This window comes from Manis pentadactyla, chromosome 7 (assembly GCF_030020395.1).
Source record: "Manis pentadactyla isolate mManPen7 chromosome 7, mManPen7.hap1, whole genome shotgun sequence".
Taxonomy (NCBI): domain Eukaryota; kingdom Metazoa; phylum Chordata; class Mammalia; order Pholidota; family Manidae; genus Manis; species Manis pentadactyla.
In genome coordinates this window covers 91055653-91083434 of record NC_080025.1, presented here as the reverse complement: position 1 = coordinate 91083434, position 27782 = coordinate 91055653, and the positions used below count along the sequence as shown (strand labels likewise).

At 37.9% G+C, this 27782-nt stretch overlaps 1 protein-coding gene across 1 annotated transcript in view; it reads right to left on the bottom strand.

Annotated features, from left to right (window-relative positions):
• The window catches only part of LRRC72 (leucine rich repeat containing 72), a 48012-nt gene extending 24990 nt beyond the window's left edge, over window positions 1-23022 (bottom strand). Inside the window, exons 1-3 of the mRNA XM_036894500.2 lie at window positions 22805-23022; window positions 16818-16891; window positions 13442-13511 (exon numbers count right to left, since the gene is read on the bottom strand). Coding sequence (XP_036750395.2) covers window positions 13442-13511; window positions 16818-16891; window positions 22805-22900 — 240 coding nt within the window. The 5' untranslated portion in view covers window positions 22901-23022. The remainder of the gene's footprint in view (window positions 1-13441; window positions 13512-16817; window positions 16892-22804) is intronic.
• Window positions 23023-27782: the final 4760 nt, after the last annotated feature.

Below are 27782 nucleotides of genomic sequence, written 5' to 3'. Positions count from 1 at the left end.
CCCTTGCACTGTTCACCATGTAACTTATTCACTATGTAAGAATTTGTTCTCCATGTAAGAATTTGTTCGTTATGCATCAGAAGATTGGAGACTGACGAAAATTAGGCTTGGGGTGGATTAATGAGTGTGCATTGAGTATTGACCCCCCTATACAGAAATTTATTGTGGTTAACAACTATTTGATCAATAAATATGAGAGATGCCCTCATAATATATATATATATATATATATATATATATATATATATATATATATATAAACACACTTCCAATTGTAAAATAAATAAGTAACCGGGACGTAATGTATAGCATAAGGAATATAGTCAAAATATTGTAACAACTTGGTATGGTGATACCTGGTACCTAGAATTATCATGTATATAAATGTTGAGTCGCTGTGTTGTACACCTGAAACTAATGTAATGCAATGCTGTTGTCAACTACCCTTCAATAAAAAAAAAAAAAAAAAAAAAGTTAAATTAAAAAAAAAAAAAGAATCATAGCTTTACTAGTTAATACAGGATCTAGCAGATAGAATACTTTCATGAGTTATTGATCCAGTGCTTACTAATTTATAAACACAGAAGTATATGCTCACAATTGTAAATTAGTCTTATATGTTTAATTAAAGTTTATCATGGAACTATTGTTATCAGTTAACTGGAACTGTTTTGCCTTGAATGGAATGATTCAGTCAGATGCGAACCTATCTGATTTAGTGAGTTTTTGGAAATTCTACTCATGCTCTGTCATATCTCAGAAAATCTATTTTAGATTTGTATCCAAACTTTGCAAACTGGTTTCTTTAATGAATTTTCTTTACATTTTTTCTCATATTTGCAGCATTCACAAGTTATGAAGCTATAAAAGGCACATGTGCTGCTCATCTCATTGTTTCACAGATTCATTTCACCAAATCATGTCAGCATTCATGCAGGAGGACCACTGATGATTTCACCACAGCTTTTGTTAAAAAGTCACGAGAGCAGCTGTGTTTCTCCCAGGCAGGACAGCCCACTCAACACCAGGAGCAGGTGGGTGGGTCCGGTTGGCTTCCTACCCCTCTCTGCTCTTCCTACAGGCCTCCCGACAGCAGCTCACTGCCTTCTGTCCTTCTCTTCGTCACTCTCTGATCTGATGATGGGTGCACCAGACAGCAGCGTCGAGATATACCACTGGAAACCATGGCTTTTTCTTCTCTTCTCTTCATGTTGCCTGCCTAGCCACACACTAACAGAACATTACTAATTAGTTGAGCCTCTAATTTCTCTTCCATTACTCATTAGCACAAGAAGACTACTAAAAACTCAATAGTTTCATCTTGATTATAGAACCATAGTTTTCCCCAGAACATTAACATCCTTGGACTGTGATCACTGAGATTTGCACTGTCTGTTGGGGTGAGATGGGTTGGGGGAATTGAGTGTAAAGAGATAAAGCCAGGTCATGAGGACCCTGGGGAGCTATTAAAATATTTTGTGCAGAGGAGCATTATTGCCCAATTTTATTTAAGAAAGACAATGGCAGGGAGGAACATGATTTAGGTGAGATAGTAAGTATAGTGGTAGGATATGAATAAGAAGGGTGTTATGCTAATTTAGAAGAATGTATGGTAGTCAGAGTAGAGTAATGACAGTAGGAGGAGAGAGAAGTAGAAGAAAGTGAGAGGTAATTCCATAAATCCAAGAATTCACAGGATTTAATAGACATTGCAATATAGCAAGTTGTTGAAGTAAAGATCTAGCAGTAGAAATTGGAAGCTATGCTGATCATTCTCAAAAGCAAAGCAAAATATTATTATAATTATCTTTTTAGAACAATCTACACTATTGATTCAAGGGCTGCCGTAGGATTTATATGAAATGTGACATTTCACAAATCGTATATCTTTAGCTCAAGGCTTGGCATGTAGCAAGTACCCAATAACAATAGCTATTAGTAGTAGTAGTATTTTTTTTTATACAGCTGAGAGCACTAACATTTAATGTAAAGCACTTACAAGTAACCACTGATGTACTAGTATGGAAAATTGTGTATCAGCATGAATTTAAAATTAAGGAGGCATTTTTTTTTAGAACAGGTTTTCTCAACCTCTACAACTATTGACATTTTTGGGCCAGATAATTATTTGTTGGTGGGGGGCTGCCTTGTATATTGTGGTATGTTTAGCAGCACCCCTAGTTTCTACCCACTAAATGCCAGTAGCACACAGACCCAACTGTGACAATCAGTGTCTCCAGACATTGTCAAATGTCAGCTTGGAACCAGGTGGGGGAGGTTGCAAACTCACTCCTGGTTGAGAATTGCTAATTTAGAGTCAAGGGAAAGGGGAGAGTTATATTTACTAAGTGCTTTTTATGAGCTGGGCCCTAAGCTCAATGTTTTCACAGACATTATCAAATATGATCTTTACACTAGTCCTATGTTGTTTTGTTCCTTATTTACCTAGCAGAAAACTGAGGCTCAGAGAAGTTACAGATTTCTCAAGGTAACAGAGCAAGGATTCGAAACCAGTTCTGACTTTCAAATAAAAAATTGGCATATAGCACATCAAAATTGGGTTAATTAATTTGGAGAAGCTTCTGTATAAACCATCTAGAAGATATTAATTTGAACATACTTTGAGGTAATGAAAAATATTGGTTTGAGTAATGGAAAATATTGAGTAATGAGAAATATTCCATAAGTTAATTTTTTCTACTATTTCAGCAATAACCAAAAAACATGTTTAAAATGCAGCCAAAAATATTTGGCATAAAATGGAGAAAAATAGAACTATAATTATATATCTACATCATTGTCTGGCATGCAGTAAGGCTACATCCTTTTTGTGCATTATTACTGAAATACTAGAAAAAATCAATTTATGGACTATTTCTCATTGCTCTAATATTTTCCCCTACTCAAACTAATAATATTTCCATTACAACAAAGTATTTTCAAACTAGTATCTTGTGGCTGGTGTATATATCAACTTATTTAATCTTTACAACAAACTCATGAGGTAGGCATACTATTATTACCTTATTTTAAGCAATGAAACTGAGGCACAGAGAGGTTGAGTAACTATTCAAGATTACACAGCGAGTATATGGTGAACTGAGGTCTGACCCAGATTTCAGAGTCCTTTCTGGGAACCACTACATTTTATTACCATCCATAGTAGGAAGCTGAGATATCGGTCAAGTTCTTTCCCAGACTCAGCTTGAGTCATTGGCTTGATTTGTGCCACCCACCTGATCTAATCTTGATCTCTCAAGTGATATGGATTTCTCTCAAAAATTGCTGCAGCCTGGCTGGCCTACCTCAGGCTAGCTTTGGGTCTCAGGCACTGTCCTAGCCTGTCTCCACTCCATAGGAAGTTTTCCTCATGTTTTTGCAATGACCTTCCAGCAGAACCTAGATGGATACTTACAGCTGCCAATCAATCGAAAGTACAAGAACTACCCAGGACTGGAGCTAAGCAGCATTGTATGCAAGTGAGTGCACTTGCTCCTGGCTTCCTCAGCCTCACCTCTCAGCAGTCCTTTTCCTTCCCCTATTAACCCTGAACACCCCACACTTGCTTTCTCCTTCTCTCTCCATACCCATTCAACATGCTCTAGAGTCCCACTTCTGTAGATTCATTTTAGTAAACATATTGTTGATAAGGCTTAAGATAGACATCCCAAGATTATTTATTTTAAATTAGAGGATTATGATCAGTGACTCTAATCGTTGACTTTCAGGTCAGTTTGAATAGATACTGCAATCTGAGAAAACTTGCTAAGTGTCCCTCAAATTAAGCTCCAAATAACTTGCTAAGACACCAACTTGTAAAATCATCTTTAGAGACTATGTTCACTAAATCCAAATAGTGTCATCACTATAAAGGATGACTTCAAAAAGCTTATTATTGTGAAACAAGACCACAGAACTCTAGACTTGGAATGGAACTTCAGAATTATGCACGAGATTGTGTAAGTAAGGAAAATGGCTTCTGCTTAAAGGTTTAGATTGCACAACAGATCTAATTTTTTTTCCATACAAAGAACTCATATAAAATGACAGTAAAAGAATTGTTTGAAAAGATATATATCCATAAAGACAGAGAGAGCAGGAAATGAGATGACAGCAGTACAACTTTTGGAAGCTGGAAAGCATATGGTCTAGTGGTAATAGAACTAACATAAATAAGAAAGCCAAGTCCTAAACCAGAATGCCACCTGATATATATATACCACAATATTCTAAAAAGGCTTAATGACTGGAAATGAGGGTAAAGAGGAGTGGATTAAGTAAGCATTACTGGAAGTTTTTAAAGCAGCAATTCTATCCCTCAAGGTTGCTCCCAGTAGAACCACTTGGCAACTGGACCTCTCCTACCACCTCAAAAGATGAGAGGTTTATTCCCTGAGCAGAATAAAAGAGTTCCTGTATAGATAGACACTAAACAGAGGTAAAGATAAGAGGTTCATACTGAAAACAGGAAGATTTAAGGGAAGGTGTGCACACTGGATGTTGAGAGCTCTCAGTCCTCTTTTTGAAGGTCAGCTGTCAGAATGCTGGCAGCAGGTCTTTATCTATCAGGAAGGAGACTGGGAAAGGTTTTTCTGAGTGTTCTGATCATTTCTGAGGGGAGACTAAAACTACTAATATCAGGATTTCTCCCTGAAACTGCCCTGCCTGAAAACCTATATTGGACATACCCCACTCATACATACTCAGTCCTTCCAATCAACATTGTAGGCTCACATCTTAAATATGAACAGTTAGTCAAAGATATTTGAGTAAAAATTCTGGCATGAAAAATAGAGATTAAAAATGGTAATAAGATTAACTTAGAGATAATAGATATTATATAAACAGTAGCAACAATGACAAAACTTATTATTATGCTTGTGGAGATTAGAGAAGATATCCTTGAAACAATAAGAAGGTGCTATAAAAAATATGTATGTAAGTAATATAAAATGTTATATATTTTAATATAAAATATATAATTTTATTATATATAAAGTAATATGATAAACCTTTAGAGAAAAAAAGAGCCCTTGGAAGAGCAGACATTTAAACATACTAGGAGAGTTGGAAAAGAATGTTGAAGAGTCTCCCAGGAAGTAGAGCAGAATGACAAAAAGAAAAAAGAAAGAGAGAAAATAAAAGAAAATGAGAGGACTAGTTGAGTAGTTCAATATCTGCATAGTAGAACTAAAGGAAGAAATCAGCTATATACTTCAAGAAAATTTCCCCAAGCTGGAAGATGTGTACTCCAGATTGAGTATTCCCCAAGCTCAGCACAGTGGATAAAAATAGACCCACAGCAAGGCACATCATTGTGAAATGTCAGAACACTGTGCTCCAGACAGGAAACATGCACACGTGTGCGTACACATACACCCCCCACACACATAGAGCCTATATTCAAGGATTAAGACTCATAATGGCTCCATGCTTTTCAACAGCTACACTGAAAACTAGAAGACAGTGGAGTGATGCCTTATCTCCAACCTAGAATTCTGTTAGCTGAACAAACAAAAATACCGTTCCCAATATAAGAACTGAATAAACAGAATTGCAGGCATGTACAGTCTTTAAAAGGTTATCACCTGCAACCCTTTCTCAGGAAGCCACTGGAGAATGTACTTCAGAAAAATGAAAGACGCCCAATACAAGAAATAGGAAAAAAGACAGAGGGAATCCCCAAGTTGGTGATGAAAGATGACTGAAGTTGTGCACTGGCGCACAGGCAAAGTCCAGACTGGAACAAGTCAGAAGGTTCTGGGCAGACCTTTCCAACAAGTGAAAGTAATTGAATGCATTGAATACATGTGGTCAACTGGCAGAGAGTTTGGATTGAATAAAATGATAGTGGCAAATAAAAAATTAGATTGCTAGGGTTGCACAACAAATGCCACAGATGAGTGGCTTTAACAACAGAAATTCATTTCCTCATAGCTCTGGAGGCTTGAAGTCCAAGATCAAGGTGGTGACAAGGATGTTTCATTCTGAGGCTTCTCTCCTTGGCTCATAGATGGCCATCTTTGTACAGTATCTTCACATGATCTTCCCTCTTTACATGTGTATGTTTGGTGTCTCTGTATTCCAATCTCCTCTTCTTATAAAGACTCTCCATATTGTATTAGGACTCACCTAATGACTCTATCTTAACTTCATTTCCCCTTTAAAGGCCCCATCTCCAAATACAGTCCCATTTTAAGGTATTGGGGATGAAAGATTCAACATATGAATTTTGTTTGTTCACAATTCAGCCCATAACAAAATGCTAATGAAAAAAATCAAACAAATATAAAACCCAGGGTAGTGAGGAAAACATAATTATGGAAAAATAAATACAGCTTAATACATGATCTAACTCTGAAGAACATAAATTATTGTAACAATGCAACCAGTGAATACTGATTTAACCAAAATTACAATACAACCACATCAGGGGACAGAGAATGGAAAGTATGCATGTGTATGGAAAGTATGGAAGTAGGGTCAGGTACAAGAAAGAATGAAATTCTATCTCAGTGGGAACTTAGTAGCTTTTGCCCACATTAGAAAAATCAAGAGGTGGAAGCAATATCAACATGTGACTTTGAGATATTCTGACAGAAGATTACTTAAGAGAATTAAAAGTTGCATCTGTGGGCTAGCAAGTGAGGACAGAGTGTGGGGAAATGTCGCTAACTTAAAAACTAGCAAAATCTTTAAAACTATTGTAATACCTATATAGCTGTTTTAAAAACAAAACAATGTTTTTTTAAAAAAGAGTGGGTCCTTAATATTCTTTCTGTGCCTACTGTGTGACACTTTCTTTGATCAGTACATCACATATGCCGTCTCATTTCTGTACCACAACAACCCTTAACATAGTTATAAAGAATAAATACTCTACGTATTACGTAAGAGGAAACAGAGCTCTAGAGAGATTTTGTGATTTGCTAAATATCACCAGCTGATTAGTGTCAGGGCCATAATTATATCTAGCTCTCAGTTCAACATAAATGTATTAAATACCTACTGTGTTCCAGATTCTGCAAGGAATCATTTATGCAGATATTGGTGCTATTTTTATGATCTTCATCTTTCTAAACACTATCTAATGAAATGTGGGACATACTTGTCATTATTTTTTAGCTGCCCAGCATCTACGCCTCCTCCCCACAATTCAAGGAATTAGTCATCTACTGAGTATTGGTGGAAATCAGAACCTACTCCCCATTAGGCAAGATACTTGCTTTTCCCGACTTCCTGATAGGGAGGACGTGGACCCATGACTAGGCTAAACCAGTTCTGATGCATTCCCTCTGAACTTTGAATCAAGAACTAGTGATGCAAAGGAGGAGACAGTTCAGAGTTGATTTTGATGGTGACAGAGGTGGGGCCAGCAGCGTTTGGCCCAGCAGTGAACGCGGCAGTGGAGATGGGGGAGGGTCCAGCAGCTGGTGCGGGCCACAGGGAAAGCAGCAACCAGGCTGGGGCTTCTGTTGACTTGGGAAGTCAACAGTGTTTGCAGAAACCATTTCTATGACATGGATTTGAACCTGGCTTACTTTGATCCTAAGAATTTTCTACACTTGATTCTTAAGCTACCTATTATCTACCCATATCTTTTCAATATATTATTTTCCTGCTTAACTCAGCCAAAGCATGCTTCTGTTAAGTGAACTTCTGTTACCTTAACTAGCACCTATGCAAAGAGAAGTTCAACTTGGCAGACCTAACTATGATGTCAAACAGAAACTGACATTTGGAATGAATAAACAGTTATAGTGCTAACAAAATATTATCAATTTACCTTTCTCAAACTTATAATTTATGATCAATTATGTGTCATTTGTGATTCATTTATGAAATGGAAATATATTTATGACAAAATATTAAGATTTTTATTTACTCATTCTTCCATTCAACAACTATTTTTTGAGTAGCTACTATGTGCCTGGCACTGTGCTAAGTTCAGGGGGTAGAGCCATGAACAAAACAGACAAAAAAGAAGAGAAAACAATACCTCCAATAAGTAAATTATATATCATGGTCTCAGTTGATAATAAGTGCTCAGAGAAAATATAAAGCATGGAGATTGGGAGTGCCAGGAGGGGAGGTAGTGTTATATTTTAAATGGGTTGGTCAGTGTGGGGCTCATAGAGGAGGGTACATTTGACAATTTCTAGATCTATTTTTGGCTGTCACTTCCGGGGAGGAATCTCCTGCGATGTAGTGGGTAGAGGCCAGGGATGCTGCTAAACGTCCAGAAGAGGCCAGCACAGCTCCTGCAACCAAGAATTATCTAGTCAAAAAGTCAACAGCACCAAGATTGGAAAACCTAGGGGCAAAGACCCATAGACCAGTGGTTAAATGGCATGGTGAAATTCTGAAAAAATTCTATAATTATGTGTTATTTAAAAGGATATATTATTGCATGTTTGAATATTGAAATCACAGTATTTCCTAAATTTACATAAAACTCTAAGTATTAGTTGGGGAGAATTTGAATGAGATACATTGAATAATATAGGAGAAAAAAATTTTCAATATACTTCCAGGATCCTTAAGCCCATTTTTATGGTGTTCCTGTCTAATAAATGAAAATAATTCATTTCTATCTTAGTTTAAAATAGTAGAAATCTTAAAAATAAAACCTACACTTTAAAAATATTCAGGAATACTTTATCCAATACAAAAATATTTTCGTTCTCATGTTGTCCCCCAGTTCCATGAAGTTTTGTAAATGCCCTTTTCCAAAAATAGGTCACACTTCTTGGTTAAATAATTTTAAGTCATAACTAGATACATAGTGTACATATCTATGAATTTCACAACCATGCAGTGAAACCTTATTTAGGTTATTTATGTTGATTTACTTTCTTAAGGAGGTTTTAAATATTTGGCAAAATATAAGTCTTTCAACAAAGTTGACATAAGGGATAGAATTAATGTTGCCCTGAGGTAACAGAAACACGTTAGAGCCCAAATTATATGGAATGCATGTTAGTTCGCTTTATTCTTTAATAGCTCTTATGCTTTCCCATGGGGTTTGTGCCGCTGTAAATCATATTTTGGAACTAGATATGGTATGTATAAATGAATAATGAATATGTATATACATATACCCAAACCCGATTGGAGGAACCAAGATTCCATGATACAAAGGATGTTGTAAAGCTACCTGAAAAAAGTACTGTCAAACAATTTTTTATTTAAAAAGCGGCACATTAGAAATAATTATTTCAGTTTCCAAATGTAGTTTGCTAATTGCATACATCAGTGTTGCTTCCTTAAATACATAAAATTGTACTATTTACTAAACTTTCAGTGTTTGCTGAAGTTCTTGGAGATAGGAAACAATAACATTTTTAATGGCATGAACAAGCTCAAGACTTTTCTTAAAGCAATTTTGCTTATTTTAATGTGACCATTTTCTACTCAGTGTGGAAAATGTTGTAAGGAAGTATTTCAATTGTTCTTTAGATGATGTACTTTATAAATAATGACTTGGCAGAAGAGATATTTTTATTAGGTTTAGTTTGTAAACTTGGTTCTTCCTACATGGCAGAAACTCAGATTCCATTTTGGACAGTTGCTTGTTGAGGTGTTATACAGGTTTTCATTAAATGCTTACACTAATTGAAGACAAATGAGATAAACCAAAGTACTGCTCCTTCTTCCAGAAATAGAAGGATACTAGTTTGATGGCACCAATATTATGAGCTCATTATAAATCTGTGTAAAATAAATATTTTGAGGTAATGAGCCCAAACACAGATCAAGTGCCATTTGAATTAATAAAAATGAAATCACTTAGATCACTTGTCTGAGCAGACTCAACTTCTCATGAAACGTTGGGAAGAGTGACCTTGTGGACCAGAATTCCCTCGGTCAGGGTCCCCAGAAGGTGAGACCAGGAGACTCTTTAGAAAGCCTCAATTAATATACTCCTAAGAGCAGCTGCCTCCCATAAGTCACAGTAGTGGAGTTAGAAAAAGGGGACCCTGAAAGGGAAGGAAGGCAGAACTATTGAATGTCTATGCAGTATAAGGACAAAACAAGCCCTCAGAAGGGATAATGAAGGAACCAGGATTACCTGTGCAAACCTAGAAGAGCTAAGGCATTGGAGGCCCTTAGAAACAACTGAACCTATTTATCTTGCTAATAACAGGAGAAGTGCACACTCTTCTAGCATGCGAGGCTCCAAACACCAAACTGAAGGCTTGGCCACCCAAGACTACTACTTTCGCTCATTCCATTCCAGGTAGTGCTCAAATGCAGTGTCCTCCTCAGAAGCATAGGCATTCCCTCTGCCCTTTCTAATCTTATCGTTAGAGCAGGTACCATCACCTTTGTTATATTCCATCTGTAGCCTAATGCAAGTACAGAATAAGCCACATCAGATGCGATACTTTTGGCTCCATGTAACTTCTAAGCTCAACTCAAACTGGCCCGCAAAGGAGAACATCTATTATCTTACATGCCAAGATATCCGCAGGTGGTGAGTGCATCAATCTTAGCATCTCAGTGAGTCTCAGGGGGTCTACCTTTCTCTACATGTTGGATACATCCTCACACTGGTAGGATGGCTCCTAGCTTCCTACTGAGACAGAAAACATCCAGAAGAAATGTGGGACGTTTCTTCTCTTGCTGTCTTTTAGGAGTAAGGAAGCCTCTCAGCAGGTGTCTCTATGTCTTCTTTACCACAAATGGGTTATGTGCCCATTCATTGACTGGCCACTCACAAGGAGGGTGGTGTTAATCCTGATTGGCTTAGTTCAGGATCCACCCTTTGGGATTGGCGACAGGGCCACAGACCTGAATAAAAGGGAGAAGTATGTACCCAAATCGCAGCCCAGATTCTGCTGGAGAGGTAAAAGGAGAGAATGGATATCGAACAGACAGCCAGAAATGTCCAATATGTATACTTCAACAAAATTGTTGACTGAATAAATGAATAACCCAAAAAAGTCATGTTCATTTTATTTTATGACTTTGTGCCTTAGTTGTTCCTAAATAGAGAGGAGGGTAGTCAAAGATGTTCACAGTGTAAGAACAATGCTGGTCATAAATTTAGATCATTGTTAACAAAATTCTAAATACTTATGTTCCTATGTTAATGTTGACATTTTTCACCATAATTCTCCATAGCATTTCTATACTGGCATAACTTCTTTGGTGGTCAACCAAGTAAAATCTAGATTTTTTTAAAAACCTAATAATAAAAATTTTACATATGAATTTTAATGAACCAAAATAACTAATATGCCTTTTAGAGTTTTGGATTCTGAATAAGACTTTAATTTTTCATAGAATGTGAATACTCAAGCAGTTTAGCAGGCAGTCAATCATTGATCAATAGGAAAACTCACATTAGCTTATTCACTTATCCCATGACCACTAAAAACTTATGTTGGGTATTATATCCTTTCAGTGTTATGTGGACTAATAAGTCTGTTTTTTAATGAACAAAGTTAAGTGATGGTGATTTGGGAAATAATACAGTTTGTTGAACATAAATAACCAATCGCAAGAAAATTCAGCTGTTTGTTGCATTCCTTTCCCACCAGCCCTGCTTCAAAAACAGAAGAAAGTCATATAGCTGAATAGTTTGGAGATGGGACAGTGTCCACTACCAGAAAGCCAAAAAACGTTACAAAATGCTCACTAGACCTCTCACTGTAGACACATTGCTGAAGTTTGTACATGCTCTTTCCTCTGAAACTGAACACCACTGAACACCACAAGCAGCACACATGAGAAATGAACATTAGTCACTTTTGCCATGCTTGATGATTTCCATCTTGTTCTAATCAGAGGTTGCACACTGTGACCCAAGATAATTTTTGGCAGAGTTTAAAAGAGTTTTGAATTTGTATGCCCTTAGGTGGTGCATGCTCTTTCCATTCAGTTGTTAGCTGCCTGGGTCTTGAAGGTATTTGTGTTTTTTCTCCCAGAAGTTATTTCAAGCTTATGAAACTTATACTTACACTTACAACTAGAAGCACTTTCATTTTCCATTTTCCACTTAGTTAGTTAAAAAAAAAAAGACTGAAAATGATGCAGTGCAGCATTGAACTGCTTTGATAAACCTGGCTGCTTAGAGACTCAATGCTGTGAATCTAGACTGCTGCTTCACAAGCAGACTACGGCTGAAAGCTCAAATTATTTTTTTTAATCAGCTGGCATTTGAAAGTAAATTCAAAATGCCAAGATTGGATCATCAATTTATACTGAACAAAATACAAGCTGTTGGAAAATAAAATTCTTGAAAGTTGAGAAGAAGTAACTGACTAGCTAACTGTAATGACTGAGTGTGAATTTTAGTTCAGCACTGTGCTTTGATGTGGAGAGAACTTGGAGACCCAGTCAGTCCCCTCTCTGGGGGAGGCAGTGAGAGGACTCCCCCTCTTAGACCCGAGCCTCTAAGAGAAGTTTCAAGGACCACACTCAGTGACCTTGAAGAGTTTCCCTGCTGTTGGACTTAGAGCTTGGCACTTCTTGAGGCAGCTAGAGCAGCTTGGGTAGCAATTGGGAGGTAACCAACCCCCTTAGCCTCTGACCACAGGACAAAGGTGTGTGAGTTCTGGGATCTGCATTGTGGGATCATTATAGAAATGTTGAACTTGGACACTTTACAAGGAATCTTGTTCAAGAGGGCAGTTTGCCACAGCCAGGAGACCCTCAGTTGTTAAGAACCATAAAAGAGAAAATAAGGTGAAGGGAGATCAGGAGTGGCTATTGAATAGGAATTAGAATTGGAGAAACCTAGCAGGGGTGCTTCTGAATAACTCAGTAAGAGAAAAAAGTCAACTTTATACATCTATGAATACCAGAAGGTGCAAATCAAATAACTTTGTTTTTCCCTTGCCTTTCCTCTACCTCCACACCTCCCGTTCCATACCAACCCTGGTGAAGGCTGGGGGTAGAATGAAAGGGAAGAAAAACAACCAGCTGTGCCTCCTAGCTATTAAAGAAGGCAGGTGGCCATCTGCAGCCAGCCCTACCTGGGTAAGGGTGGGGAGGTAGGAGGATGTCTCTCACTTATCATGAGCACTGAAAGTTGATTGATACAGTCACCTATGTGTTCTCATTTCTGAACTGGGGCTATAACTAAGATACAAATGGTCTGTAAGATTCCGAGTTACATGAAGAGATTAGGAACGTCATGAGACTGCCCAAATGCCCTTGCAGAAGCCTGGGAAGGAACTGCCTCCACTGAGCAGTTTTGACAGGACCTAAGAAACAAAAGTAAAGTTCTAATAGGATAGCATCTCACAAATTGTGCTATTCAATATACTAGTTTATATATAACATATAACTATGTCTCTATATAATAGTTTCTTAATTAAATATTTAAATTAGGAGTATTAAATATTAATACTTTTAAAGATTAGCTCTATTAACAACATGCAATTAAGATAGTAATTTAATTATAGAGCCACTTAAAGATAAAATATACTACCTTGTTATGATGTAGCCATAAGTACTTTAGTTTTTTAAACCTAGAAAGATCAATAACCTCTGTCAGTTCCCTGGAAAAGAAAAAATAAGTAAACAATAGCAACGATTAATTCTTTCATGCTTAAAACAGGTCATATAGTATGACTTTGGAGTAATTGAAAAGGCTTTGTTCTTTTGAAATTGTTGGCACATCTACATGCTAATTTCTCAACTTCCATCAATAAAACTTCATTCATTTAGATTAAGATTTGGTCAGCCACTTAAAGCAAATACATAAAGGAGAATGATTTTCACAGTAGAAATTTATACTTCAGTATGACTGAATTTATTGGGACCTTGATTTAAAAATGTTTTACTGGGAAGAGGGAGGAAGAAGGAAAAAAAATTAGTTCAGAAAACACTGGATTCTAAGAATGCAGCAGCCCAGTTTGAAAAAGACATGCACCCCTATGTTTATCGCAGCATTGTTCATAATAGCCAAGATATGGAAGCAACCTAAGTGTCCATCAGTAGATGAATGGATAAAGAAGAGGTGGTACATATGCACAATGGAATATTATTCAGCTATAAGAAGAAAACAAGTCCTACCATTTGCAACAACATGGATGGAGCTAGAGGGTATTATGCTCAGTGAAATAAGCCAGGCAGAAAAAGACAAGTATCAAATTATTTCACTTATCTGTGGAGTATAAGAACAAAGAAAACTGAAGGAACAAAACAGCAGCAGACTCACAGAACCCAAGAATGGACTAACAGTTACCAAAGGGAAAGGGACTGGGGAGGATGGGTGGGAAGGGAGGGATAAGGGGGTAAAAAAAAGGCAGGGCATTACGATTAGCAGACATAATGTGTAGGGGGGGCATAGGGCTGTACAACACAGAGAAGACAAGCAGTGATTCTATAGCATCTTACTACGCTGATGGACAGTGACTCTAATGGGGTATATTGGGGGGACTTGGTGATGGGGGGAGTCCAGTAAACATAATGTTCCTCATGTAATTGTAGATTAATGATACCAAAAAAAACACAAAACCCTGGATTTACAGGTAAATGTTGGAAACGCAATTGGCTTCTGCTTCAAGTGTCTGTAGGGTTCTTACTTTGGGGCTCTACAGATCTTGGCCTGTATGACATGGAAGTTGCAGTACACCAAGAGACAGAGTCTGGATAAAGTGTTTTATTCTCCCTTTGTTGCTTTAAATATGGGTTTGAATATATCCCATCCTTCTTGAACTTCTTGAGAGTGCAAGACTCTCACTGTGCAAATGGTCCTGAGCCTTGTTGCTGTGCAGCTCACTCAGCAAAGGGACAGACATGTGGTGTGGAGGGGGTGCTGTCCACAGACAGGGCACATCTCTGAGGATGCTGGCTCTTTGCTGTGGGTTGCAATAAGCAGATCTCTTTTATTTCTCAGGGCTAAAATTGTAGGCTCAGGCCAGGTATTTATATGTTATGTCTCTATCTATCAAACACATAGAGCACACACTTTGTGCCAGACATAAAACCTGAACAGTTTTACCTTAATCCTTTCTCACTTAAAAAAAAAAAATTCTCAGATTAGCCCAGACTATCTTGTCCTGTTGCCATGCACCATTAGTCTTTGAGCACTTCCCCTGGCACAACAAAATATTCCCAGACTCCTTCAAAGCAACTTCTAATAGGAGGTTTACACACATAATGCCTTCTCTTCTCTCACTGTAGCTATGTAACCTCTTTCTGGGAAGGAGCATTTAGACTCTTATGTGCCTAAACTACTGCAAGGAGCACTAACGATAGTATGTTAGCTTCATCTGTTCTGATGAAAACAAAACAATCATTACATAGTAGCAGAGAAACTGAAGCCCCCACTTACAGGATTTCCCCAAGGATTTCCCAGAAGAGTTATTTTAACATGTTAATGCTTTAAAATACCAACTGTCAAATTACTGTTATCAGTTTTCTTCCACTAGTAATATTGATGCTGAATTTGCTTCTATAAGATAATGTAATAAAGTGATTCACATTTAAGGGGACTTCAACTCAAGTCAGAAGGGTCCATTCTGCACATAAACCTGTCCTAAATCAGTAATGAGCTGTTACATTTTAAGGTGAGGCCAATGTAAGATAAAAGGAAATTCCACTAATGATGTCAGTGCTTCATGCTAACAATAATAGCACCATTGTCAGCATATGACTTCTCCCTGATTACATGAGAAGACATTGGTAGGATAATTTCATTTTCCAAGGGCAACAGAGACATAGGCAAATCACCCAGTTTAGCCAGTTTTTTGGTGTCTGGACTATGAAATATTGTTTTATACCAAGGTGGATTAATGGTAACTTAGTATTCTTAGGATATAAAACGTGTTGTCATTTAGTTAAGAAGACCACTAATTACCTACTGACAAAAGATCAATATTTCTAATTTTTTCTAGTGTTATAAAGCTTTTCTTATTAGCTACTCCTACCTTTGTGATCAATACAGTACAGTTGTTAAAAATCATTGAAAGGCTTAGGGATGCAATCTTTTGACCACATAAAATATTCATTTTTATTGTAAAATGAACTGGTCTCTAGAAAGGTTCAAAGTATGACCGTAAGTGTGTCAGAACTATCTATGATACCTGTTCCATTCTAAAATACATGTTTTTAAAAATCTTAAATTGGCCAGGTATTTAACCCTTACTACCAAGAGATTCAGGGCCATTACAAAGATAAATGTTTTTCTCTGCACTAATAAACTGAGAGATTTCCCTACTTCCCAGTGAAATCAATATAGAGGTCATTAGCTAGGGTTTTTGGTATAACAGGGGTTTGAATTGTAATATGGGGGGCATTATTCTCTAATAACAGTGATAATATTAACTGCACCAATGCTCATGGAGCACTGATGGTGTGGCAGGCACTTTCCCACCTTCTACTAACTCATCTCAGCTACACAACAGCCCTAGGAAGCAGGTGGTGTTGTTATGGGGAGGCACTGGGGTTGCCAGATAAAATACAGGATACCCAGTTATGTGTGAATTTCAGAGAAACAACTAATGTCCCAATGTGATGTTGGACATACTTATGGTTAAAACAAGTTTATATGCATTTGTTTCTCCAAAATTAATATTTTTGCTAAGCCTGACAAACCCTAACAAGGAGGTGTCTGACGTGCCAAAAATTACCCAGCTGGAAGAGGGAGAGCTGGGATTCAAACTCAGCCTGGCTCCGTAGTCTTTGTTTTTATCCATTTCGATACCCTGCCTCTCCAACAGAGACTGTGGGTGCTAACAAGCGATGGTTAGAGTGTGGTTCTTGCTTATCTAGTCCTTAGGGGAAACAAGGGAAAAGAACACTCGAATCTTGGAAGCATCATATGATGCCCTTCTATCTCTTCCAGAAGGTACACTTACTTTTTAGAAAGGAACAGCTCAAAGACATCAGCATCCCTCTTGTGGCCACATATCTTTAGTTGATCTTCAACAGCCTGATAACATATAATTAATCTGTCAAGCCACATTCCACTGAGCAAAATTGCTGAGACACATGCAGTCAGTAACAATAACGTCTATACGAAGATCAAAAGAAAGGTGACTATGGGGTCAACCATACTAAACTGATAAATTTCAACACTACAATTACATATTATTTAATCATTTTTGTGGTTGAATTTCATTATCTTTAATCCTGGGCACAGGTGTGTAAATAATTTTTTATCAAAGACCAAAAGTGGTTATTGCACATATATTCCAAAAACAAGTTTTCATTCTCTGTGAGGGGGAGTAATTTGGTCTTTAAATATTCCTAAATGTTCCTTCAAACATGAAGAATTAATATTTGGTAGGTTTTCTGTATTTACAGAAGACAATATCAAGGTTGGAGGTGGAGGGAGTAGACCATAATGTACGTTATCATATAGGTGATTGGCACCCTGTAAGTTGCCAATGTCAGATGAATGAATGAGTGAATAAATATCATTTTCCTTTGCAAAGGAACAGTCTTCATTTTCCTGAGTCACTAACATACTTGCACTGTGGGAAGTTTTGGTGGAGAAGAAGCAATTTTTATTCCCATAGGCTTTGTTCTGAAAATACACCTCCAACAACAGCTATTTAAGTGCTTTGCTTTTTCTACTAAAGGTCCTTTGCTAAATTACAAAATAACATTTATAGGCCACATGGCCTAAGATGATATGGAAAAATTTAAGCCCATCTATAATTTGCCATGAAGGAGTAAAGCTAATGAGACACAACAAAAGTAGAAGGTACAATCGTTGCACTCCTGGAATCTGACAAACATTGTAATTATCAGAGTCAAAACAATCACCAAATTTCAGCTGGGATTTGTTGTGGGTGGTAAGGTTGTAATGTCAGTGATTTATGAGATTTTGGCAATGGTTTCATTATTTAAAAAAGGAATTTAAGAAGAGTTAGATTTTATAGAAGGAATAAATATCTAAAGACATGAGGAAAGCAGATGTCCCAGAGATGGATAGCAGCTAATTTATATCCCAAACTTCCTTTGTTACCCTATTACACAAGCTGAACCTTGGAGCTTAGACAATTCACTGGCTCAGGTATAGGCATTTCCTTCAGAGTACTTTATGAACCTGATAAGCAAGCTGAATTTGGGTCTTGAAAAAAATCCATTGGTGCAGGCTTAGACATCCACATTCGGATATTTTAACTTAAACATCTAAACTATAAGCTTCTACAATACACAGTCAATTGCAACTTTGCCAAAGTGTTTGGGATGTTAAAGGCCAACTGAAATAGAATTAAAATTCTTCAGCTATCTATTAAAATTATAAATGTGCTTGTACCTTGATTCCAACATTCCACATTTGCACTCAGAAAAGCATGGATGCATACACACTCTCAAAAAATGTCAATATCATTGCTCATCTCAGCATACATTGTCTCTAGTTATGAAATATGCCCACTAATTGGAATATGGGTTAAATTATGATGTAATTTCACAATGGAATACTGTGTAGTAGTTTAAAAATACAGAGAGATGGATGTATAAATGTAGAAAGATACCCAAAATATATTTTAAAGTAAAAATGCCATTGGCAGTATAATGAATAAGTGTAATTATATTTTTGTTAACAATGGTATTTATGTGCATACAAAATGCACATAAATTGTTACAAAATTCATCACTCGAGATCATGGGGGACTTTCTAAGCAATACATTTTAAAATAATGTTTGAATGTTTTATAATGAACACATATTAATTTAGTAATAAGAAGTTAGTATGAACTGAAAATTTTATCCATGGTATGACAATGTAAGGATTTAAATCAAATTTTAAAAAGTAACTGGGAAATTGAAACATCAGTATAATAGGGAAATCACTGTTGTAATTAATTATCTACTTACACAGCTTTATATCATGGATTCTTTCCAACCAAAAATTTCATATAATCTGGTAACAAGTATTAATATGAAAGAGCCAAAGAACACGAAAACACGCCAGGAAGTTTCAAGTTTCAGTGAATCTCTGTGGAACAGTTCCAGCTCCCAGTCAACACACAACTTCACGAGCAACAGATTCCTTTTATCTAAAGAATCACAACATGCATTCTTTCCCTGAACTGTTTTTTTCAGCTGTGGTGAAGTGTACATAATATGGAAAACAATATTTTAACTATACAGTTTTGTGGCATTAAGTATATTCATATCATTGTGCAACCAGCACCACTAACCATTTCCAGAAGTTTTTCATCTTCCCCAAATGAAAATCTAGACCCATTACACTATCTCTCCTTTCCTCCACCCCTGGCAATCTCTGTTCTACTTTCTCTCTCTCTGAATTTGACTACTACAGGCACCTCAGTTAAGTGCAATCCGACAATATTTGTATTTTAGTGATTGGCTTATGTCACTTCATAATGTCTTCAGGAATCATCTCTTGTGTTAGAATTTCCTCCCTTTTTGGGGCTGAATAATATTCCATTGTACATCTAGATGACATTTTGTTTTCCGTGTATCCATCGATGGTGTCTTGCCAATGCATTTCAGCCCTGGACAAGTTCACTACGGATTCAATGAGACCAAAGAAATGACAATGGAACATTCTTGGGGTGAAAGGGTTTATACCCAACTTCATTTCCATGGTGGCAGATCAATCACTAGAATTCCACCCATTCAGAATCCCATCCACTCAGAGTGAGTCTGCATGCAGCAAGCTGGTCTCTGCCTCTGGGCCTCTACCCCCGCAGCTGTCTCAGTCTCTGTCCTTGGTGCTGCCACCACTCCAGTCTCATCTCTACTCTCCTGGCAGCCTTACAGCAGTTTTGTCCAGAACACTGGGCAGAGCTCTTTATATAGAGTCAATAACAATGTATTGCCCACACGTGTGTAGTGAGCTAGCACCAGGGCCAGGTGAGAATCGTGGCCACAGGAACCTTCACTTTATCCACAGATGGACACTTGGGTTACTTCCACATTTTGGCTTTTGTGAATAATGCTGCTTTGAACATGAGCCACATTGTGAAGAGGTATTTGTTTGAGCTCCTACTTTCACTTCCTTTGAGTGTATACTCCAAAGTGGAATTGATGGATCATCAATAATTCTATGTTTTTTGAGGAAATGCCATAGCATTTTCCACAGCATCTGCACACGATAACATTCTTTAAGTTGAACACTTTTTCAATAGTAGGTCCAGACCATTTTGCCATTGAACCACAAACTACTGAGTGCTTCCTTGAGGCTGTGACTAGTTTAGTCTGTGACCAGCTAGAAAATGTAGCAATGAATCAGGTAAGGTGCCTGCCCTCTATGAGCAAGCCTTTAAGTAGAAGTAAGGGACATACATTCCTATAAAAGAAGGTTGCAGATGTTAAGAGCTTTAAGAAGGACAATATGCCTGGTATATTCAGAGTAAAAAGAAATTATTCAGCCTGGGAACTCTGAGATTTCAAGGCAGGACTGGTGATTTGGTTGTGTCTGAAAGGGTCAGGAGAAATTAGAAACAAAATACTGATGGATGGATGTTTTAGTCAGAAAGAACAAGTACACAAGAGAAGAAACAAGGAAGAAGGTGTGAAATGCGTAGGCTGTACAGACTTAGACCACAGTGAAAGGTACATGACGGCAACTGAGAGACATAAAATAAAAAGGTGGTTTGGGGTCTTATTATTTGTGTTAACTTTGAAATTTAGGCTCAGAAGTGTGTACTTATTTAGTGTAGTATGCAAACCAAACTTTCATAGGCCCGAGACCTCAACTGAACTTAAAAGCACATATTTTATTTATTAAGGTATCATTGATATACAATCTCACGAAGGTTTCACATGAGCCACATTGTGGTTACTACATTCACCCCTATTATCAATTCCCCCCACACACACCCCATTGTAGTCACTGTCCATCAGCCTAGTAAGATGCTATAGAGTCACTACTTGTCTTCTCTGTGCTATACTGCCTACCTGGTGACCCCCTACATTATATGTGTTAATCATAATGCTTCCTAATCCCCTTCTCCCTCCCTCCCACACACCCTCCTACCCTCTTCCTTTTGGTAACCACTAGTCCCTTCTTAGGGTCTGAGTCTGCTGCTGTTTTGTACCTTCAGTTTTGTAAAGCACATATTTTATGTAATATGTAATTTAAATAAATTTTATATGAGATACATACACATATATATGAAATCCATATACTAACCACATGGTAAATCAATGCAACAAGGTTCTAGTTTTCCCCATGACAACTACATCAGTGCTCTTAATATCAAATTATTTTGAAGACCTTTGTCCTCTTTTGGAGCCCGTGCTTTGCTGGTACTCTAAAAGAATGGGCCTAATAACTACTGGGTAATTCTGCTTTGGACTCAGTTCTTGGACACTAGGCATCAGAGCATTGTTAAACTGGAGAAAAGAGGTGACAAGCCAAGGCCTCAGGGAAATGGCTGTAGCAGCGACACAGACAATGGCCTGAGGTGCAGAGAGAATTGCAGACAGGAAGCAAGGCTGCCTCTGGAAAATCAAGGTAAGAGCTCATGATAGTGGCAGGTGGGAACACACAGTGAACAGGTAGAATGGGAGGTGTACAGGGAGAATTTGTGGGAACTGGAGGCAGAGACGAAAGGCCAGCAGGGACACAGGTGGTTATGATAATGTCATGACCTGATGATGAGCCAGGGAAGGGAAGGTGAATTCAGCTGAGAAATATAGAGGCACAGGTGAAACAGGCATGTCAGGCATCCATGGGAGAGCTGCAAGCCCACCAGGGGATCTCACTAGAGATGTACAGCCCCACGAGTCAGGTCAGTGCAGAGGAGAGAGTGGCACCAGGTAAGAACATTGTGAAGTATTTATTTCTAGAGAGGGGAGGAGGAAACCAAGCCGAGACAGGAGACTGGGGAGGGAATGTTTCTAAAGTTAGGAGGAGAAACAAAAGGACAGTGGGAGCCCATGGGGCTAATTCCAGAAAGGTAGAACTTGAATTTGCCATGTTGCATAGGGTGGTAGAGGATATTACTCAGAAAAGGTGTTGAATTTGGGGGGTAATTTCAGTTGCCTGGTGCATGGTGAAAATCAAACTAACTGGCTAATTTTAAAAATTAACAGAAAAACAAAACCAATCCAACACGGGACTGGGGTGTAGAGAGTTCTAGCACAGGGAGGAAAGCGGCAGCTTCCTCCGCTGCCTGATGCCTTAGGATCTAGACACAAAGGGAAAAACAATGTTCGAACGTTGTGGGATTATTAAATCCTAGGAGAAAGAAGTTTGTACGAAAATCTAAAGAAAAAATAACCCTCTCTGACAACGTACTATTGTAATGATAAATTCCAGTACCTACGTGCAACACTCGCGTAGCTCAAGTTGGTTAGGACTTAGTGTAAATAGCTTTGAATTCAGCCCAGAGCTCGCGGGCCGGCTCAATCCTGGGAGCCCCAGCCTTCCCAGACAAGTCCGAGAACTCGAGAACACTTCGCTAGCTCCGTATGTGACACAATGTCAACCTTTTTTCCCCACTCAAGTACTCGTTAAGCCATTATCTTAACTGCCCTATCTCTGCTTGATTTGTTCATCAAAGAACCTTTTCTTTTTAGTATGTCCATTTGCACTTTGGGGGAACAGCATTTCAGGGTTATGTATCCCTTGGAGAGTCAAGCCCCCAAATCCATGGCTTTATTTACCTAATTTCTAAACTGCCATAGACTTCTGTGCAGCAGAAGGGAAAAAGACAGTGGAAGGCTGTCAGTCAGTGTGCAGCCTGGCAGGTCCCTAACCTTACCCCGGAGACTGCTGACCTCCAGTACCTGAGGAGGGCCTGGGGTCTGTTATCACCCCACCCCTCGGCCCAGACCCGGGGGAAGTGTCAGGTGGGCCAGGGTTTTCCCTAGGGACCCGCGGGACTCGTGGTCTGGGGAAGGGGGCGCCGCTCACCTTGCGGCTGATCTCCAGGGCAGCTTCTGACGCCCTTGTTATGCTCTTTGTGCATCGTCGGAAGGCACGAGCCAGATGGTTAGGGTCCTCGGTCATCAGGACACCGCGCAGCCAGCGATGATCTCCTCAGCCTGGCCCGCACCTCATGGTTCTATTACCAACACTTACTGCAACCTCGTCGACTAAAAGCCAATTCACGCTAAGGAAGACTGAAAGCAAACCCCGACTTTGTGACGTGCGTGCGTGTGGCCCTGCACCACCCACCACGTCATACGTCCAACACACTCGGCAGTCACCCAGTAACAGTAATTTCGCTGATATGAGATCTGAATATCAGATGTGTCTGGTGACCACTGGCCCTATGTGAAGCAGGGGTCTCCAGAATCCTAGTGGAGCTTGAGGCAAAAGGAAAAAAATCCAGTACTGCTGACTCTGTCTTTAAAATTTGCCATTTTGCTCATCATGGATGCTTTTGCATTAATTTTGATTTTCTCTAAAAAATACATTGTACAAAATATTTATTTTGACTACTGAATTTTGAATGTCCCTTAAATTTTTGTGCTAAGGCCAGTACCTCATTTGCCTTACCCTGGACACAGTCCTGGGATGGAGATGAGATGGTGGTTTCAAGGAGCCCCAAGAGCACAGGTGCACAGAAAAATGCAACTCTTTGCTGACCTTATTGGCCAGGAATAAGAACATGTTGGTTCAGTAGCTGAGAAGTCCTTCCTTTGGCAGAAAATGGGTAAGTTGAGCCGCTATTTGTTGAGTCTCTTCCAATACGGATTTTTGTTTAAACTGGTTGCTCCCCTAGCATAGGCTATCTTACGATGTTATTTATATGAGTTTGGTTCTCCTCTAGCTTGGGTAATTTTGGAGGCAGGATTCTGTCTATGCCATCACTGTTTTTTGCCAGGGCCTAATACACTGCATTCAGTCAATGCTGACTCAGTTGAATGAGTTAGTTTCTTGGCTCTAAATTTGAACTTGAAATCTAGGAATTAAATGCAGCTTTTTGAAATAGGTGAGGCAACTTATGTACAAAAATGCTGGTATTGGAATAGAGCATTCATAAAATTCTCAGTGAAGAAATCAAACATGGCTATTTTAGTATTTCTGAAAAGTATTTGGGCCTGGTTGAGGTGGGTTGGTAAAGTCTTCTAATTTATCATGAAGGGAGGAATCATGTGAGAACTATTGTTTAAGTGTTTTTTATCCCAGAAATCAGTTGAAAGGAAAGATCCACTGAGAAAATGCAGAAAATAATTTATTGGCCTCTTAGCTCCCATATTTGCTGTGCATATGTGTTATAGCATTTCAGATATCATTTAAGGATATGCTACAAAGAAAAATGGAAATGCATACTCATTGGTCAATTATGTACATTACACAAATGTGAGTTTTGGATCCATATGCAAAATACTTTCAGAGAACATCTTAGTGAAGTAAACTACCAGCCAGTTAATTTCTGCTGAAATTATATTTAAAAATTTAATCCATGATTTATTTTTAAAATCTTTTTTACTTTATAATGATTAAAAAGAGAAAAGATCAATAATATTGTAATTAATTTTGTATGGTGACAAATGGTAACTACTTACTGTGGTGAGCATTTTGAAATGCATATTATTGTTGAATCCCTATGCTGTACACCTGAATCCAACATAATATTGTATATCAACTGCATTTCAATTTAAAAAAGAGAAGAGAAAAAACCCAAAAAATGAAACCCAGTTTTGTTCTTAGGAAAGGAACTCAGAACCTCATTTATTATAAGGCCTTAGTATGTTCCCCTTTCGAGAAAAGTTCACAGTTTAACTGATCATAAGGACTAAAATAATGCAAATTTAATTGTGGACTATCAAAGATGGAGGTTAGTGAAGGCAGTTTTGGGAAGAAAAGTCCTTCCTAGACATCCTAATATTGGTAGTATAAAATTTTTACAAAAGAAGTATCCTTAGCAGAGTGGGTACAGAGAATTTTTACCTCCAGGAGGTGGGACTTCAGCCTGATGAATCCAGCCTGAAATTTAAAAAATTCATGTTAAATGTATATTCTCTTTTATAATCAATCTTGTCTTAATATAAAAATTAAGTGGTTCCTCATAACTCCCCTCAAATCTTTGAGTAATATTTACATTGATGCAAGACACACAGTGTTTATCTGTGGCTTTACTTCCCTGGCATGCTGCCATTGCCTGCAGGAGTATGCATACCCCAGTTTGAAAGCTCTATCATATCATGTATATGGGTTTAGATAAGAAGAAAGAGCCCTTGCTCCAAGTCAGGGCATGTGGCGTTTAGTCTCAGCTCTGGTATTAACTAATTGTTGCCCATCTTCAAGTTCTTAATGTCTCTGGGCTTTAGTTTCTTCAACAGTAAAATGAAGAAGTGGGTATTTTAGTTAAAAAAATCTATTTTTATTTATACTCTCCTAGACTAGTAGTGTGTATTATTTACAGAGTAAAAGGTTCTTGTTGAGATGTTGACATATCATTGTTTTTAAGAACAATTTTCCAGTGTAAAATGTGTGGAAAAAAAATTGTGCATGCGATGGTCATTATTAAGTCTATGTAATTTTAAAAATTATCATCCTAATTTTGTCCTGGACATTTCCAGTGATCATTCTAGATATTATTTTTCTGAGTGAAAAATATTAGATAAAATAATCATTATAAGCCATTTTTGCCTGTATAGAATGAGCATAAAATAAGCAATATATCAGTCACAATCAAAATATATTCTTATATATACATACAAAAAGATAAATCTTTGTTGTGTACTGGATGACAAGAATATCAACGTTTTCATTGTTATAAGTTTAGGTAAAATAGCATACCTTGTTAATTGACAGCTACAATTTATTTTGTTTATTTACATAAAATGAAAATAATAATGGAATATTGAGAATTCATGGAATTCTCCATGAGTCTTTCATGTTACTACAAGTCATATGAGAAGAGGTAATGACTGTCTTTGTTCAGGACTATATTTTAAAGAATATTTAGATAATGAACAGCCTTGGAAGATATAATGTCTACTTCTAGAAAGGGTGAGTATGTTTATTTTTCTACTGCACAGCATAATAATGATAATGTCTCCCTCTCTTACAATAAAGATAAGGTCAGGGACAGATGATAACTACACTTATCATGATGAGCATTTGGTAATGTGTACAAATCACTCTGTTGTACACCTGAAGCTGATATGTCAATTATATCTCAATTAAAAAACAAAAGATAAGGTCAGGTAAGCTTACTGGCCAGTCTAGGATTTGGTTTCCCTAAACTCGTATTTCTCTCCAATAACACACACCACTGTATGGGGCTACATTACATGGCCTACTTCGCATTGCCCTCTGGAAATAGCAGCTAGGGTAGCTGGTGCAAATACTGATATTCTACCTATGCTAGTAATGTGAATAATAAACTGTCCTTAGTTTTTGACCCAGAAATCTCGTATCTTCTGCCAGCATTTAAAAACTGTGGCTGGCTAACTTTAACTTGTGCTTCTGCTTGTGTAGGTTTTTTTTTTTTAATGAATAAATGCATCCATATAATTTGTTCTTCAGCTTTCTTATTTCTCTTTACCATGTCATGATATTCCATCTTTTAAAGTCAGCTACTGAATTGAGTTGTTGCACTATGCTCCATTGTAATGTATCTTATGATTTATTTACTCATTACTCTATTGTATTGATGGACATTTATGTTGTCCAGTTTTTAGCTATGGTAAACAATGCTGTTATAAATAACTTATGCTCCTGGGTTAGTATTTCATTAGCTGAAATTCCTCAATGGTATCAATGAGCCATATATAAGAGTGTCCCTTTCTCTATACGATATCAGTCTCATCAAATTTTGCCAGTCTAACTGGAGAAAGGTTTTATGTTTTCATTTCTGTTCGTTTAATGAAGTTGAGTGTCTTTTCAAAGCTTATTGGTCATTTGTAGTTTTCTGTGTATTGTCATTTCATAACAATTGTTTAGCTTTTAACATGCAAATACAAGTAACTGAAGCCCTACAAGCTAGATCCGGAGAGTTCATCAGTTACTTCTTGAAGTTACCCAATGGATTGCTTCAGGTCATCTTGCAGCATTCTGTCTTCCCTTGCTCTCCTCTCCCTGACTGATGCCTGCTGCCCTTCAGACTATTTAAGTAGACTTCATTTCTCTATTGTCAAAGTATCCCTTTTCTGACCTCCAGGATTCCTGCTCAGGATTCTTTCACCTGATGCTCTAAATGTTGCCATATTTTGAATTATTAGAGGGGTGGTGGGTTCTGAGCTAGCAGCGGAAGCATCAATCTCTTCCCAACCCCAAGATGCACTTTGTCATCAGGGTTCTGAAGGAACATTCCTCACATGTAGTGTTTTTTTAAACTCTCAGGAAAGCAGTCCTTTAAACTTCTTCCTTACATACCTGGTTTCCTCTCAAAATTCACAAAAATTTCCCAAATACCTACCTGATATTGGAACAGGAAATGTTTCAGATTTGGAAATATTCCTCTACTCTCTGGGAAAGCCTGAAACTTCTAGACAGACCCCCAAATGACCCAAATAATACAATTTTCAATTCCAACCCTATGCCGTTACACTGTGACATCACATTTTCTCCCAAGAAAAATAGGGCCCCTGTGTCAAAGCTCTGTCCATGCCCCCTCATAGCCACCATTTGACTATCCCTTGGGCCTAGAGGAGCACATACACGTTAGGATTCTAGTCACGAAGTGTGAAAAAGATGAGGGAGCAAGAGTCCAGATGAGCCCATCCACTTGTCCCAAGGGGTGTGTGGGAACAGCAAGGGGTGAATTCAGGGAAAGACCTGAGCAGGGGCCTGTAAACCATGGAACCTAGGACAGAAGACCCCTTGTCTGAAATTAGAGATGGTACTGAGTGGACAAGTCATACAATGTATAAAAATTAATTTCCATTATAGGATTTCATTGCATGATGTCACTGAAACTACTAACCCTTCCCCT